This window comes from Atractosteus spatula, chromosome 7 (genome assembly GCF_055471065.1).
Source record: "Atractosteus spatula isolate fAtrSpa1 chromosome 7, fAtrSpa1.hap1, whole genome shotgun sequence".
Lineage (NCBI taxonomy): Eukaryota > Metazoa > Chordata > Actinopteri > Semionotiformes > Lepisosteidae > Atractosteus > Atractosteus spatula.
In genome coordinates this window covers 44613291-44631680 of record NC_142712.1, presented here as the reverse complement: position 1 = coordinate 44631680, position 18390 = coordinate 44613291, and the positions used below count along the sequence as shown (strand labels likewise).

The 18390-nt window shown below is 35.3% G+C and overlaps 1 protein-coding gene across 1 annotated transcript in view; it reads right to left on the bottom strand.

The window, feature by feature from the left end:
• Positions 1-3848: 3848 nt before the first annotated feature.
• The window catches only part of adamts17 (ADAM metallopeptidase with thrombospondin type 1 motif, 17), a 140545-nt gene continuing 126003 nt past the window's right edge, over positions 3849-18390 (bottom strand). The window contains exons 21-23 of the mRNA XM_088921470.1: positions 17287-17439; positions 4951-5128; positions 3849-4063 (exon numbers count right to left, since the gene is read on the bottom strand). Of these exons, the coding sequence (XP_088777596.1) occupies positions 3912-4063; positions 4951-5128; positions 17287-17439 (483 nt within the window). The 3' untranslated portion in view covers positions 3849-3911. The remainder of the gene's footprint in view (positions 4064-4950; positions 5129-17286; positions 17440-18390) is intronic.

The window sequence follows — 18390 nt, the reverse complement described above, 5'->3', positions numbered from 1 at the left end:
GTGCTGAAAACACACTGAAATAATAACAGGCTAAATATGCATTAATTTAAACACATTACAATGCAATACAAAGCTGATTTAACATTTTGCATGTACTTTATGACCAGCATTCTATATAAATTTAATTACTATATCTATCCATCCACCTCAAACGTCCTATTAAATAAATCTATTAATCTTTCTCTAAGAACAAACTTTTATTCTTATATTCCTCAATTTGTTTTTTGTGTAGCCTACACAATTTGAGTATTGTACTTTACATACAGTACACATACGTACGTAAATTACAAACAAGAACATTTTACATTATAAAAAGAGAACAATACAAAAGACATTATGGTTATATCCATACGTAACAAAATCTTTTGTAGATATAATTAATACAATAATAATGCAATTTATTATTTTTAAACCAAAACAGCACCATAAAATATATAGCGGCAGTCTTTGTACCAAACAAACTGTGCAACTAATGTCTTACAGTACGGGAATATTAAAGAATACTGACAATATCATCAGTACAATAAAGCCAATAGCACCACAATTATTTGTAGAGAAAAAAGCTACATTTTAGCATTAAATAATATAACAATATTATTCATAATACAAACATAGATGTATTCCACAGTAGTGAAATGTCTTTTACTAGAAGTAGATTACTGCTATCTCTAGGTGATGGGAGACAGTACATACAGCTTTGAACTTCCAGATGTGGAATTTCTTGTCCTCAATACAAGAAACAAATCATTAAAAGAAAGAATTCTACTCAAAAAGCAACTTAAAACTGTTGAAATTCACATTTTCCAAATGTTGTCATTTTTTACTTATTTTTAAGTCTCCCATTTTTCAACTGCCCCAGTCACTACCTAATTCCTGAGCTGCTGAAGAATCCTCAGTGACTAATGGTTCTCCTCTCCTGTGTCAGCACCATGCCCTCTGTACTGTGCCACTCAGACACATAAAACAGATTAGATTCCAAAACAGGGTCTGCGCCAAAGATATTAAAGTATAAATAATCCTCGGAGACACTGAATAATCGCTTATTCCAGGAAGTTAGTGTGGAAAAAGTGTCTAATGTACAGTTTCTTTAAAACGTTTTATAGGTTTAAATGTAAATATTACCAGTCATTATCTTTGTTTGATTCTTTAGGTGTCTTGACTTGAGAAAAACTTAGTGTACAGTAGACCTTATTCATTTATTTAGGCTTTAACCATAAACTCTGGTTAAACTACTGGTTCTTAATTTTTAGCCACAGGAAAACAATTGTTGATTTTTTAGAATTTCGAATTTTAGAATTTTCTTTTTGACAGACAAAACATAAGACTTAACATTTACAATTAAAAGGTATTCTAATATATTGTACTTAAAAGTGCACACATGTAGTATACTATTTTGGGCAAAAACCGGGCAAGTGTCAGTGAAATAATTTCACACTGCATTTCGCTTGCTCAAGACAATTACGTAAAATCACTTTAAAGTAAGCCTCTTTAATTATTCTGCAGCTTTGATTGAAAATAAAAGCAAAATGTATACATGAAAAAATTAAATATAAAACAAAATATAAAATGGCAAACTTATTGTTTCAATAATTTTGACTTTTTAATACTGCAAATACATGTCCCCAATGTGTGCCCTTCACTGTTGATGTTGGAAGGATATTAATTACTATGGACAAACAGTACAATGTGTGAAAGCAAGCATGCCATCACTAATAAGTATACAATTGTTCTTTTTAGAATGTCTCACGTTGTAACATGTTAACAGGATTAGTAGCGGATTGAGCCCCTGTAGGTTATTAATGCACAAACTGTAATTAATAACAATAATAACAAAAGAACATTCCCAAAATGGCAATTTTTATCATAGTCTGTGTAAGTGTAGCAACCAGAGAAGCCAGGGCTTAAACCTGGCCTTGTCACAGCCAGATACAAGTGTAACCAACAGAATAGGTCTTCAGGTAGATAAAAATGTGGGTTGATTGTAGAGCTCAAGAGGTGATGGGAACATTCTTCATACATATGAGCCCATCAATAGTCATAACAATATGCTACTGTATGTTTGTCAGGATGTAGTCTCACCATAGGATTAATACAAAGTAAAGAAGTCTGTGTGCTTGATCTTGTTTTTTAAATTTTTTGTGTGTTTACGTAGCCCTGCACTGCTTCACTGAAAAACATCAGCAGAAATATATGTTATTAGTAATGATCAACTGTATTAGCTTTCTGAACCTAGAGCAGGGGTAAATAACTCCACTCTGGAATGCCGCATTTGTTTCTGGACTTCATTTAACATAAATCACCTTGAGTTAATTTAACTACATGGTGATAAAGTCAGGAACGAAGTGAAAGGATCTACAGGAACTTGATACTGGAGGACTGGAGTTGTCTATCCCTGTTCTAGTACACCATACTAAAGCACACATAGTGTAGTTGTTAAGGTTAGGCACCATTTATGCAGGAGGGCTTCACTTTAAATTTGTAACATGATTTTACATTGACATGTTTGTTGATCTCAATGGTAGCTAACTGCAATGTGCAGCAGGGTCTACTGTAGGTTTGTCAGTTTAAGTGGTTAAACTTGGCATACATAAAGTATCTATACTTCTAAATGGGTTGAACTGCCCTCCAGAAAATCTCACAGATTTCCAACGTAAATTCTATAAAAAACAGACACAGGCACAGAATAATACTGTAAATGATTAATTTGACTCTAGCCTGGTCTTTGGGCATAGAGATGACATTAATGATAGTGCCCTGCTTCAGACATGACATTACATTCAAGCCTTGCTGGCATGACTCTGTGGCACCAGGCCCTATTTTGCAGTTTAGAAATGTCAAAAAAACCCTCAAATATGCTGGTGTGGCCTCCATGACATCTCTTGGTGTCAAGCAGTAATCCATTATTTGTAAATTCTTCCAATCAAATCTGTGCCAAAATGAATTAAATCTCACCCTTTCATCCACAGATACTTATCCACCCATGTGAACTTGCTGAAGTGAGATTTTCAGTCACTAATGGCGCACTCTGTGGTTGGCATTTTGGCTTGACTACATGCTTTTCAAGCTGCAATGTTATTCCTGTGCGGACTGGCATGTGAACGTTTTATCAGTTTTACCCCACTTAGTAGTAAAATCATGTACTCTGAATAAACCCGCTGAACGCTGACAAGGAAAAAATCACATTTAACGTCAATACAATTGGTTGGTTATAGCACAGTCCCAGTATCTAGAAAGCCTCTGGACACTGAAACTGTGATATGGAACAAGGCCTAGACTTTGCCATACAGATGGACCATAACGACAAGAATTAATTGAAACAGAAAGGGGACCTTGTGGACTGAAGAATGCACTGCATTATTGACTAACCATCTCCATACAAGACAATGTCTGATTACAGTGAATAATGTGTTGTGCCTTTCTGTCTAGTAATGTATCCCATACTGTACATATTCATTCTGTCCATGACAGTTGGTTCTTAAATCGTGTGTCTCAGAAAATGTTAAACCTTTGTGCTTTAATTGCTTTGGCAATAATAATAATAATAATAATAATACTTGACCATGGAATTGAAATGAAACCATGTCACATTTGCCCATCTTAGGGTACTGGCCAGCCAGTGGCTTGTGAAAAATGTGGTTGACTGAAAGCCTTCATGAACCAAGGGTTGTCAAACATGCTGTACAACAGACCTCCTGACAACAGGTTCCTGGAAATAATGTTTTTAAGGCAATAAGTTACTATTTTGGTGTAACAGCATAAAAAATTCAAGTCATTATAAAAAGTAAGCTTTAGAATCAACGTGCACTGTCATATCTTGCATTTCAGCTGTTTTTTTTTTAAATCCACATCCCTAAACTTCATAACAATGTTTAAAAATGAAAAAGCATGATATGACACAAATGATAATGCAATTACTTCCTCTGATAAGTTCTACTGGCATAAAAGTCTCTGCAGGTCTCACAGCAGCGCAGGTACCACCTCATATCTGAGCACAAGTTATTCTCTCGGATCACCTGGCAGTAGACTTTCCACTGGTCTGCTGTACACTTGTAAGTGAGAGCAGCTGAATGGGAAGATAAAGAAAAGGGTTAAACATAACCTCTGTCTAATCCTCTTTTTTCAAACTTACAGAACGCTGCAAACACAACAAAGAATTCTTAGCTTTCTAAGTCAACTGGATTGTTTCTTTCATCCAATTACCTTTCTGAAAATTAAGGGATACTTGTTTGAAATTACTGTGTTACATGTGAGTTTATGCTGATTAAGGTGATTTTTTAAAGTTTTAGTATATTCTCAGGCAGTTAGAGCATACAGTGAACTGTACTGTGTATGATACATAATCACAAATAAACTAAAATTTATTCTTATACAGTACAGCACCTTTCAATACAGAGTATTCACAAGACACTTTACATAAATTACAGTATACTGTACATATAAATTGTACAGTATGCAGAAAAAGAGAATAATAAATTACAAAAAAATATATATAATAAATTAAAAGAACAAATTAAGCTAAGAATTGAAGGTCATAGAAAACAAGTTTTGCAAAGAGATTTAAAAACATGAGCAGAAGGAGCATTTGCAATATGGCCAGGAAGTGTATTCCAAAGACGAGGGGCTCCTGCTGAAAGGGCTTGGTTCCCTAACGTACAATGTGAAGTCCTTGGAGAGCTGAGCAGCCTAGAGCCGGAGGAACTAAGAGAGTGAACTATGATGTGTGGAGATAGTAACTGTTGAAGGCTCTTGAAGACAAATAATAAATATTCTGAGTCAAATTACGTAGAAAAGACAACAAAACAGCATTCCAGTAATGAGATCAGAGGCATCTAAGTGTTAATTGCTGATAAGTGCTGCCTTTATAGATGAGTTCCATAAAAAAATGAAAAAGCACTGTGACGGTGTGAATAACCTTGGAAGTTCTACTGATTATGAATAGCACTGTCTTACCGAGCCTTGGGGATGTGATGGTGTTCGCATTCACTCTCTCGTTGCACACCCCCTGGTGACACTGTCTGTAAGCTGGAGGCTTCAGCACAACTGGGCAGTTGTTGCCATGGCGCCCAGTCACTTTGTGCATGCACTGAACAACCCTTGACTGCAAACCTTTTCCGCAAGAAGATGAACACTAAAAAACAGTACACAAGAAGTAAAGATACAACTTTAATATTGTTTTAATATTGCCCAAATACTGTAGGGCTATACAACATATTCCTAATTCTCAAAATTCTTAATCATATTATTGTTAAAACAGGATGAATGCATTTTTATAGTGTTCAAGAACTATATGAGAGATCGCCATATGACTGTGCCCACACAATGCTAAATAACTATTTTATCCTTTGCAGGACTCTGTTCTCAATTTATCTCACTGTTAGATCATTATAATTGAGTTTATTTGTTTTTAACAACCTATCAGTAAATTATAAGCAAATGATGTTTGAATCAGGAAAAGTGTCTGTGCAGGATAGCTTCTGCAAATGAGTAAACATTACAGGAACTATAAAGTATATTTCAGAAAGAAATTTTAAGATTTGAAACCCTCACACAACCCAGCATCTGTACTTGACTTGACCTCGGATAATAACAGATACCGATCTGTCAAGGTGCTGAATGGTGGAGAGTAAGCCGGTAGCAGTGCCATAGACTTGAACATCAGTATTCATGTGGGTCGCCATTAAGAGAATGACATTTTCCAAAAATTAAAATACATCTGCAAAACCAAGGGATTCCTGCAATCCTGCACACAGTATCCTCTCTGAGCTATCAAGGTTTGAGAGACAGACACATATTATACTGTATATAGTAGTAGCTGCGTCAGCATGCGTAGGCTGCAAAGGAACAAGTAATAGGTTTATTCCATGCTGAAAAAAAGAAGAGAGAAAAAACACAACGTTTTGACCGTGGAGCCTTCTTCAGGTGTCTATATTATATATAGTAATAGGTTTATTCCATGCTGAAAAAAAGAAGGCGGCCTTGTCTTTCTCAGACCTGAAGAAGGCTCCACGGCCGAAATGTTGTGTTTTCTTTCTTCTTTTTTTCAGCATGGAATAAACCTATTACTTGTTCCTTTGCAGCCTATGCATGCTGACACAGCTACCCACCTGAGCTACTACATATATAAATACCGTAGGCTCCAAATTAGGGAGTAGGAAATTCATTACATACTGTAAATCCTGTTCAAAACGAGAATAAAAAAATTGTAATTTTTGAAGGCATAAAAAAACTGTTTAATATTGTTAATCACCTCCATTAAGTCTACTCTGAACATTCTTTGTAAAGGGCTAACTATAGTTGTAAAATGAAAATATGACCACACCCTTAAAAGGAACAAACACAGAACCGGTGCTTCAGAACTACAGATGCAGCCATTCAGAATGCTTGAGGTATAATGGGCTGTTCCGCAAGACACATGCCACGGTATTTTTCAAATAATCTGATGCGGGACTGCACAACTTATTGATATAACTTATTGATATTCAGAGACATTATAATACTTTGGTTATTTTAATTTTCAGCTACAAAAATTTCATTTTAGATACATAATTCCATATTGATATTTCATATTAATTGGGTTTAAAGAAGTACAGTTATGAAACAGATTAAATGAACTAATAATTTCACTAACATCTAACACACAAGTGCCCCCTATCGATTGGCTTTGGCCTGTGAATAACACAGCTTGCAAAGTGAAGCCAGTTTAACGTGACAATGAGTTTTACTGCACGTTCTGAATGGCTGCAGCTGCATTGTATATTAGGATAAAAGGAACAGCAATAAAATATGTCAGCCTATTAATACAGTCCGTGTTGAAAATGTTATACATTTTTATAAAATATTTCTAAAATTGGAAAAGCCAGTTATTTTTATAACCACTTAATTTGGAATACCGTTGCATGTTTTCACATATCAATTCTCAGCTATCATCCTAATAACTGCAAACAAGGGAGAATGAAGGGGAAAGGGGACACTCTGTCTAGCAGTTCCCATCCTGCCCCCTGTGGGGCTCAAACGTATTCAGCATTGCTGCAGATGTCCTCAGTTCTTGACTCCTCACTGAAAAAGGAACTGATAACTCCAAAGCCTCTCTCTTTCTCATGCTGAAACCCAAAGATGTCAGTTTGAGTAATAACAGTTTGGCATTGTAAATTCTCCAGTGACAACTTCCTTTTGAATAAACTAGATGCTTTCTTGCAGGTGAATATTATACCACATGTTTTCACAGATGTTCCTATGTACCTTGCATGGGCTGGGTGGTCGTGGGGGTGATGTTTGTTAGAAGTCTCTTTGTGTTTAAAAGTCTCAACATATCAATTAGGACTAAAAAGCAAATTAACAAATCAATATAAATAAAAATAATAAAGAATGGGTCCCCTCTTCAAATACCCCATTTGCTACAAATTACCATTTTAAAGTGTCAGCATTTACTCTGCCTTAAAAATTATTATAGGTAATAATTGTAATACTGTATATACTGTATAAAATGGGCCCATTGAAAAAGTTGGGTAAAATACTGAGAGAGATTACTAAACATTATTGTAATGCAAATGCAGATTTTGTTAAGAAAAGTGGGGAAATGATTACAGAATCATGTCTTTTATTATTTCGCCATCTGTTATTTAGACAAGCTGAAGTTAAGTAAAAATTTTGAAGGAATACAGATAAGATTCATCTGTTTGGTGACTGGTAACAGAGATATAAACCCAGTACACAAGGGTGGCAGTCTGCCAGTTGGCTGTGCTTGAATACATTGTTAATAAATGAATGCCACATTTATTTAAAGTGAATATGTTTATCTCAATGACTTTTTAATGCATTATAATAAACTTATCCTTCAATATTGTAAGAATAAATTAAATCAGGATGCCATCTTGCTTTAGGAATAGAGTGCTTTGATAATAGTTTAAAACAAACAAACAAATTTTTCTTCACCTCATGCAGATGACATTAATAAGATGCATGTACATTTTTAAAAATTTACAATTACTATGGCAATAGAAACGTCTTTTGCTTTCTTGTTGAGAAAGCAAAAGGATGTCACTGCTTAGCCTTTATCTTGTATACATTCATTTATTTCTATGACTTGCTTCAAGGGCTTTACAAGCAGGAACTGAATGTTTCACATTCAATGAAAACATACTGTATTGTATAATTAAACTGTAGCACATTACAGCACAAATACCATTGAAAAGAGGGAGAGCTATAACTTAAGAATTATTTGAAAATCCTTTACTAGGATTGTTTCATTACCTTCAACCAGGTAAAACCTGAAAAACATTTAAAAATATTCCTGACCTAAACCTTAACTCAATATCAATAAATGGTGGTGGTGTGGTAATACCTATGTGTATGCACAACAAAACATACTTTCTTCTAAAAAGAGATTCAGTTTAAGCTTCTGGGTCTTTAAACACTTTTGACCTTTGAGGCAGTCTGTGGGCCCCTATGTGTAGACTGCAGTTCCAGAACAAGTAATGTGTGCAAACACAAGTCCTTCTGGAGCACAGACACATGTTCAGAACTTGAATGAAATGCTGAGAACCAGTTTGAACCAGAAACCAGAGTTTGCATTTTGGTGGCTTTTCAGGTGGTGACTGTTCAGTGCAACTTTATTACTCCTACTGGTTATCTGTGCAAGACTACATTATACAACTAACAAGGAAAAGTTGCACTAACACTTATCCACGGTCATCAAGCAGCTCACAGATTTACAGAGAGAATAAAAGAAGAAATGTGTTCTAAATGCAACCATGTGCTATGAGTACATTTGTTTAAATTTCCAACAGATAAGGCAGAGAAACAACAAGGCACTGAAACTACAGTATCAATCACAACTTGGAGTCCTGAGACACTGACAAATCACATAATCAATTACATCATAAAGAAACCATTAAATGTTTACATCAGAATCATTTCTGTATAAAGCTTAGACCACTTCAGACATGCAGATCGAAAGGCTAAAAGATGGGAGAATGTGTGAAAAGGCTGTCATTGATTATTTATAGAGAGTGAACATAAGCCCTGCATAAGCTGTCATGTGCTTATGAGAGGCTTTTAAGCATGTGACAGAGGACACAGAGGAATCGGAGAACACAAGTGGAAAGATTAGTAGGAGAGTTAGTACGCGGGGATGATTTTGAAGCTGGTACTCAGAAACCTAAACAAATGCTGGAAACTAGAAAATAAATTATTGTATTCTTAATTGGTAGATGTTTCAAAAGTGCAAATATTGTGTGCTTTTACCAATATTAATGTGGCTACAAGTTGTATTTTAGCACACCAAAATGTAAAAGATCAGAGTATTGCATTGCTTTGGATGTCAAAATGTTATCAGATCTGTTTTTATTTCTCTGAGAAAAATGTGGCTGAGAATATTTAGTCTCTGTGATGATTCTGTGATATCACTGACATTGCATACAAGTGTCAAAAAGAACAAGATGTTATTGTTTTTTTTTATCTAAACTGTGTGTTATATTTGTTTGTCAGACAGTTTTAACAGCAGAACCAGATTGAGAGAATATCAATGTGCAGTAAAATGACATGATACAATCACTTCCCATTGTGGTTATGTAAGCAGCCCAGCCATTATAACATAGAGAGTTAAACTTCACAGCTGTGACATGACTTTCCATCTGGTATACATATAGCCCAGTATACAAATAAGCCCTTTATCCCAGAATTCCTGGCTCACATTCTACAAAAAACAGTTTGGAATCCTTACCCTGACAAAAATAGTTGTAAAAACTAAAAATTCAAATGCAGATGCTACATAGTATAATAACATAAGCTGAAATGACGCACTAGTACAGTATATGTCCCTTTAATTCAAAGAGACAAATAATGTTGAGCTCTTTCATCTTTCCAATATGCAATCTAATGCCTTTTTATATCGTTGACAAAAGCAGCTTCGTTAAATGGCTATCAGTACAATTCAATGCATTTGATTTCAAAGCTTACAGTAATTACCGACTGTATTGCTACGTGTTACAGCCTAAAGTTGTTTTTCTTTTAGGTCTGTGTATCGGCTATCTGTGCTATACAAATAGAATATTCAACATAGTGCATTTCTTGTCATCTAATGTAGTTAAAAATTATGAATCCCTAGTTTACATTTATACAAAAAGCAATAATTACTTATAATCCTCTTCTTGGAGTTTATTAAAGAAAATCATTAATACCACAATATCTGCAATTACAGGAAGCAATTTATGAGAGTGTCTTAGAAACCTGGTACTTTGGTTCATAACTTGGAGCATGTTTAGAAAAGACAACTGATGCTGAAGAATGGAATAGATTAAATAATTTGGTGTCTTACATGAAATTCAGGAAAATCTTTCATGAAATCTTCTCCTAAGGACTTGCCTAATGCTAGATGTTCTTTCCTTTTAAAATAAAAACAACTAAACCACATTTGGTAATCTTTAACTGCATTTCTGATGTTGTTTGAAAAAACAATTTTACACAGAGTACATACAGTATACCTGTACAGTCAAATCTCTCCTACCACAGACTAGGAAACAAGCTCTTGTGTAGGGGTTTTAGACTAGGGTGCAGTTCGATCTTTAGCACTGACCACTGTTCGCATCTTATTGCTGAGAGACAGCCTTTTGAAATTAACTCCAATGTTACATAATCTTGCCTGTAATTTTGCTTTGAGAGACTTGATGTGTTTTACAGATTTGTTAAGCTCTAGGGTAGAATTTAACGTTTAGTTATTCTGCCATTTTGAGAAACAAGCTTCTAAAGTTTGTCAGCATTTTTAATCATAAAAACAGATGTGGTCACAAAGATTATGCTGCAACATAAAGATCTGACCTTCTGGGGAAGTAGAAGGGGAGAAACAAACCACTTCACTTCATTGTTCTTACATGTGAAAGCGATTTCACGGCCCCTTATCACCCAGATGAAATGACCATCAAATGCATGTTTGGCATTTGTTCTTAAAAATGCATCCATTAAACCCAATATTAAATTACAGCACAAAAAAGGATTATGAGTAAGGAAAAAAAACATTTTAGGAGTGGAAATCTAATACACTTTATTACTGAGACAGGAAAGGGGAATATCGCTTGCCTAAATTTCCAAACATACTGTACTAATAGTCTACCTCATACTGTCAAGTAATCCAAATACTATTTTGTACTATTTCATAAGGTTTGCAGAAATGTTGCCAGATAATGATTACACTAAGTTAAGCCTTCAAAAAAAGTATTCTACAAACTTTAATATACTGAGCATTAAAAAAATGTTTTAATCTATTTATGTACATTTTAGGAAAAATAAACCATACAGATTTGGATTTTGATCAAATGTTTTTTGGCATAATTTCAATTGTTAATATTTGACAGTGATTACACTCAAATACTTTTTGACAACTACATAAGCACTAAATCACCTCATTAAAGTCTTGATTGGGCACAGGTAATGAGGAGATTATACTTCTTGAATGTCAAGCCTAGTGAAATTCATGGAAAAAGCACACAGAAAAGAACTAATGTGCCAAGCTTATGAAGAGAATGACATAATTGTAACAAGCAACCAAGTTGTTGAAACACTAATTTTTGTATTCTCGTTCTCTGTTATGGTACCATTTACAGAACCTGCTTGGTCTTGCTCTAAATACACTTCCTTGTTTTGTTTTACTTTTACTATTATCTCCAAACCCCTGGAAAAAACTCCAATTTAGGTAAATTCAGCAGAATTGAAAAGGCATATATGAAGCAGTCACATAAAGTGAAATGTATACCAGATCACATGGAACATTTTGGATTTTTGACGATTTAAGAAATTTAAAAATATCTAAATTAAAACATCATAGAGGTTGCTCTCTTAAAAAACACGGTAGCCACAAATCAATCTAATTTAAAGTCTATGTAATTAGCATGTACTGCATTGTATCTTAGTGGTATGGTGTACCAGATTTACTAAACTTCAAGCTGTACCACAACTGACATGGATCTACAGTGAATTTGGAAGTGAAATTTCAAGGTCTGGTCACATGATGCAATACCATGGATTTACTGAAGGAGGTCACAATTTTGAAAATTATTCTTCTTTACAACCAACGGAAATACAACTTTAGTGCACTATGTTACAGTACATTATTCCCTACGCGTTGTTTTTCCAGTATGTGTATGGTACAGTAGGTCAGATACATGGTACAGTATGTCCATCATTCTGGATTTGTTAAAAAAACATTCAAGTAACGTTTTCTCTGAGTATGTGGATGATTGAAATGAAACTTTGTGTATGCATCTAGGATACCTTATTCCTCAAGATTGATGCAACAAATTACTATATTAAAAAAAAGACATAGCTGGTTTAAGCCAATCATATCTCATAATTTGATCAAAAGCTGATGAATAATTACAAAGTAATAGTAGGCTATGGTAATTATAGTTCACAACTGAATACAGCTGATTAACCACATGATTGTATTAGCTGTACAGTATATGACTTCTGACTTGTCCCTCTGATCAAATAAAAGTAATGTATAACACCATAATAAATGCATACTGTAGGCCATTATGGAACATAATTAAGACCTCTATGTACTCTAGCAAAAAGAACCCTTTGCATGGCACAATCTTATAAATCCTTACACAGTAAACATCAGTGCAATTCTAGAATACCCATAAAAAGCCATATACTGATTATTGGTTGGTAAGTTAATTAAAAAATAAAGGATGTAATTTGCTAAGTATTTGCCCACATGTTAAAGCAAATTTGGAACCAATAACTTGTAAAACTTAGTAAAAATCATTGCCAAGCTAGTATATATGTATTAGTATCATTAATGTATTATTAATGACATTTATTAATGACATGATTATTCATAGGGTTGTATTTCCTAAAGATTGTGTTCGCTGCTTAATGCACAAATATCAATATTTACTAAATGCATTTCTTATACAGTATTTATGAGTGTGGAAGATCCCAGGCACAGACAGCAAGTGTCTGGAACTCATACATTTAAAACTTGGAATGGTAGGTAATTTTTGTGTTCCAAGTAATACAGTCTGGGAGACCCATGACATTTTTGTTCCTGGTGATCATGTAACTAGTCTTTTGTTCTCTGTTATGGTACCATTTACAGTACCTGATTGGTCTTGCTCTAAATACACTTCCTCTAGGCTCCCTAAGCCTATAATGGCAGTCGAAACTGACCGGTCCAACAGAGAGCTGCAGTGTTCTTCCCAGTGGATTAAGCTCTTTCTGGAGGTACCATTCCATTATAATCACATACTGTACATCTAGGTGATGCAAATCACCTTCATCTTTCTATGTCCACTGACTTTTGGTATCTTCATTGCAAGGAGAAAAACTTTTCACTTTTTCACTTTTGAGCTTCTGATAAAAAACAGAAAAAAACCTTTGTGATTTCAACTCCATGAACATCTGGGAACTGGAAGATCAATCATTTTATTCAAAGTGTTCTACAAAAGACTTTCCTATTGTTGTCTATTTAAAGAAAATACGTGTTACCTCTATGTACAAATCTCTCAATACAATTGCCTACAGTATTTGTGTACTTTTATAATGTTGATAGATACCATAGTCTTGTTGCTTTCATCTTCATAATTTTTAAATTCAATTTTAGTCTAATTACTGGATTCCACATTGTCCATCTGTCCTTTACCTTAATTGAACAAGGGCAAACTGAGATCCATGTATTATTTTTTCTAGTTTCTGTGCTGTTTCACTGTAAGTATAGAAGAGAAGCTGGATCTAGAGTGTAAAGTATGGGTTAGTCCACCAGTGGAAGGAATAAAAATACTTCAGATACACAGAAATAATGTAATCTAAAATATTTAATAAATTATAAAGGGTGTCACCTGTGTGAAGCTAGTTTTCCCTATATAAGGGTTCAGGGAGAAGATGGTTTTTACTCAGGTTTGGGTTAGACCTTCAGTGTCAGGTGTGACAGTGAGCTAATGGGTCTCACAGTGAGAGCCCAGTTACAAGACTTCTGAAGTAAGACTCCTGGTTAGGTCTCGCAGTAAGACTTAGAGTTATGGGTAATATCCTTGCTGTCAGCTGTGGCGGCGAAAATCTGGGTCTTGCAGTGAGATGCCAAGAGGGTGAAGATCAAACCCCAGAAAGTACGGGTTGTACAGCAGCAATCCCAGTGGGTGTTGGGGGGTTTTACGGACAGACTATTCTAGGGAAAGGACAGGGCTGTCTGAGGGAAAAGTTGGCTCAGATTTTAGCAAGAGATGGAGTCTTTCTTTTAGATGTTTTGCGGTGGGAATTCTAATAATTGTTTGTTCAGGTTTGGGTGAGATATTTGGTTGAGGTTACAGAGATAGTTGTTTAGTAGTGGAAGGTTAAAGGTTCCATCTAGTTTTCAGGGAGTAGGGAGACCCCTAGACAGAAATGGTTTTGAGAGGAGGGAAATCTCTCATGGAGTAGCAGCCTCAGTCGTTGCTGTGCTGGCCTGCCGGTAAGGTAATGAAAGCAGTAGGGTGGTTCCGTAATTGGTTGAGGAAACATTTTAATTTCACTGCTACTTATTCTCAAGGTACAAGATGGAGAAAGGTGAGTACATTAAGTGTTGGAACGAATTCCGAAAGACCGAATAAGGTTAAAATATAACAGTGTTGGTCCAGTCACCACATTATTTCGAATAAACAAGGGTTTTAATGTGTGCAGATTCTCCACACTCAGCTAACCTCAAAGGGTGATCTGTCACAGTAACAGATCTAGAACAGTAACAGAACAGTACCTAACAGTGTAAATGAATTAATAGTGCAAATAACATTTATTCATCATCCAAGATTAGATGTGATTTGGGTGATTACTCTGTGGAGTTACAAAACTGATGACAGACCTTAAATATTTCCTTACTGATTATTATAGAGTTTAAAAAGCAAAGACACTACATCAAGATTTCAGCCTTAGTTAAATGAAAAAAATGTGTTATAGTTCCAGTCCCATGGTCAATGTACTGTCCTTGAGTCTACAAAGTAAGGACGAATTTGTTTCCACTCATTTTCCTTCTGCAAAATATGGCACAAGCCGAAATGTACTGTAAGAAATTCCATAAAACTGGCCGGGTGCCTCTTCAATTCTAAAATGTTAACAAGGAATGTGATACATTTCACAAGGCTCCCTAGGAATTTAACAAATGAATCAGCATAGATTTCTTTAGGAAATATGGAAAAGCAGACACCTTTCAGAAGCAATGTGGGAGTCCACTGTTTGATCTGGAAAAGCGTCACAAGAACACAGAGATCTCCCGGCAGTATTGAGTACAGGCTATGCCTTATTGGGTTTGAACTAAAGGGGTCTGAATTGGGTTTAAAGATCTAAAAGAGTTCTGTTTAATGCACTAGCACAGAATTTGCGAATTAAAGGAGATAGGGCACAATTGTTTTACCTTGGCCATGAGCTATTACCACCTTCAAGGAAGTTTATGCCAAAAACCATCCTTATCAAAAGACATGTACAGTACAGTAAAAGTATTCTAAGGTAAAATAGTTATCTTTGTATAATCCCAAATGCATTTTCCTTAATTATTCAAGATTAATGAAAGAAAAATGATCAATTTTATATAAACCTGACATCTACTGCAATAAGGAACTTTTCAGATCTGCAACATAAGAGGAATAGCTCTGTAGGAAATTGTAAAGGGTTAATAAAGTGATGTTATTATTATTATGTGTGTCGAAGAAGGCCTTGCAGAAATTAATTCTTACGCTACAGAAGGCTATTTGTGACAGCTGTAGATCTGCATTATTCCCTGCATTTTAATATTAAATTTTATTTGACCTATTTTGTATACCGTACATTATTGTATTTACTGCATTACTGTTTTCATAATACTACATACATACACATACTAATACACTTATGATTGATTTTATTTGTTCAAGGGAGGGAAATAGGAGGGTCTAAGTGGGTGCTCTTGTTATATGCGATTCTGTGCTATGACTGGAACCTAACTACTGTATAAAACATGACTGTATTGTATTTTGAATGCATGAAGTTAGTAAGCAGCTGTGTTTATAACATAGGCACTAGATCTCCAGTAGAACTGCAAACAAAACATGTCAGACCCCATTAGGGCAGCACCTCTGAAAATCATGGCGTATTACAGCTTCCTATTGCAGATGGCAGCCTCGCAAGTCATGTATCAAATGACCTGGTGCATTCTAATGGCATATTTCAATAAGTCTTGCTCTGGCTTTCCAATTTCCTGCTGCCCTGCACCCCATTTGTCCTAATACAGATGAAATAACCAGAAATACTGAAGGAGCAAAACGAGACAATACGAAAACAGTTGTGTCAATGAAACACATACTTCTCAACAAAAAAAATTGGGAATATCTGAAGTAAGAGCTTGAGCTTCAGAGTCGAAAGAAAAAAATATGAATACCCAGGAAGGCTTTCAAAGAACTGGAGAAAATGAGCTGAGGTTCTACAGAGAAGCATGCACAGTATATGAATATGGATTACATCCTTTGCAGGATCTACAAGTATAATTTCACTACTAATTAAACTAGAATGTTTGCTATCTTTTAATTATTATGTGTGTATATTAGCTTGATTGCAAAGAGTGCTGCAGGGTATAGTCTGATCTTGGTTGAGCTGCACTCAATTGCACTTTGTTTACATACCTCAAGGCTAAATTAATTTAAGCAGGATTGAGATTTTGTAAATACAATACCTATAATGATTGCATGTATTCATTTTTATCATTATCTTTATTTCTAAGTCTAACAGCTAAGAAGCTTAAGAAACACTAATGATTTCAGCAAGAAAGAAACACAAACTCTAGTAAGAAAATAAGAGGTTTCTCCTTGGACATGCCAAGAGATATGGTTTCTGATTGTGAACATGAGCTGTTTTTGGCAGTGGTCCAAGTAACTCTGGTTACAATACCTCTGTTGATGGCAAAATTTCGTCTTTGTTAACAAATTTATTCTTTGTTTTTTGTGCAGTTTGCACTTTACCAGATGTTTCTGTAATTGTGTATTTTTTTAGTGGTTATACAGTACTTGACCTGGTGTTTGCATAAAAAAATGTTAAAAGCAATTAATTACAATTTTTATTAGTTCTAAAAAGCAGGTGATTTCTTTGTTTCTTCCCAAACCCCCTAGTTTGTTTTCTTTTCTTCTGATACAGGGAATGTGGTTTTAAAGCACATGCATTTATTATGGTCTAAAAGTATATGTAAAACTACCAACACTATAAAAATGTGTGAAAATGCCCCAGAATGCATGAGACCAAAATTATCGCAAGCTTGAGAGAGGACTGTGTGTGCTTTCCTGTACTTTACCATACCTTTGACCATTCTCCAGTCTTCCACTCATAACACTTAGAGTGATCCTCGCACTCCTCCACCTCAGGAGGCCGGGTGGTTGGGTCACATCTTCCCTGGGGGTTGCTGCAGGAGACGGTGCGCCTGTGGGTGCCTTTGCCGCAGTCTGTAGAGCACTGACCAAGACAGGGTGGAGACGGGGACAGTGTTACTCATTAAAGAACCCCCTCCGGTAACAGTGTTGCATTGCATTAACCTTTTCTCACAGAAAATGAGCTTTTTTAATAAAATGCTGTATAGTGCACAAGTGGAGAACAGCACTCTTCTAGTAGTTTAGTGATCCCTGACATAGGAAACTACTGCATTTTTTGCAGAACTTTTTTGAAAGGACAATTGCTCATTATGATGTGCAGTTTTAAATGTTGAATAATAACATATCCCCCTCCATAATCACTGCAGTAGGCATATGCTGTATTCTACTATGATTATTCTGCTCCAAAGTTATTTTACCTTTTTATTTTATTGTGTTTTCCAACAAATTATGACTAAAAAGACAAGAGAATAACATTTTGCCTACTCCATATGTACACCTTACTCACCCCCCTCAGTGTTACTCTCCTCTATGTTTCTACCTAAGAACTTTCTCAGGCATCTTTTCAGCCACGGTCACAGCATATCAACAGATTAATTTCTGTAGATGCGTAAATCCAAGATTAGAGTCACCATGTAGCATTGTACCATGTGCCATCACAATATATTCCTATGCAGAATACATGTAGCAAACAAGAAAATACTAATTTCCAGAACTTAGCAACCTACAGATAGTCCCACAAGAGGTATAAAAAGGTGCCCTGCACACTTCTTATGATACAATCTGGGGTTGGATACATCTTGTATCCTTGAAGGAAATGTAAGTGGGTTTATATGAAGATTGTTACAAAAAGACAGACAGTAGGAAGCCATTTTGTTTTGCTCCTGAGGCCACCCCCCAGGTGACACCATAAACACACATTGCAGAATGGGAAGACACACAAAAAAAAGGAAAGCCAAATGTTGCGATTACACATCCTGAATGAGCAAAGACCATAATAGTTAAAAATATCTGCTAAAATGTGAATTCCTTTGTC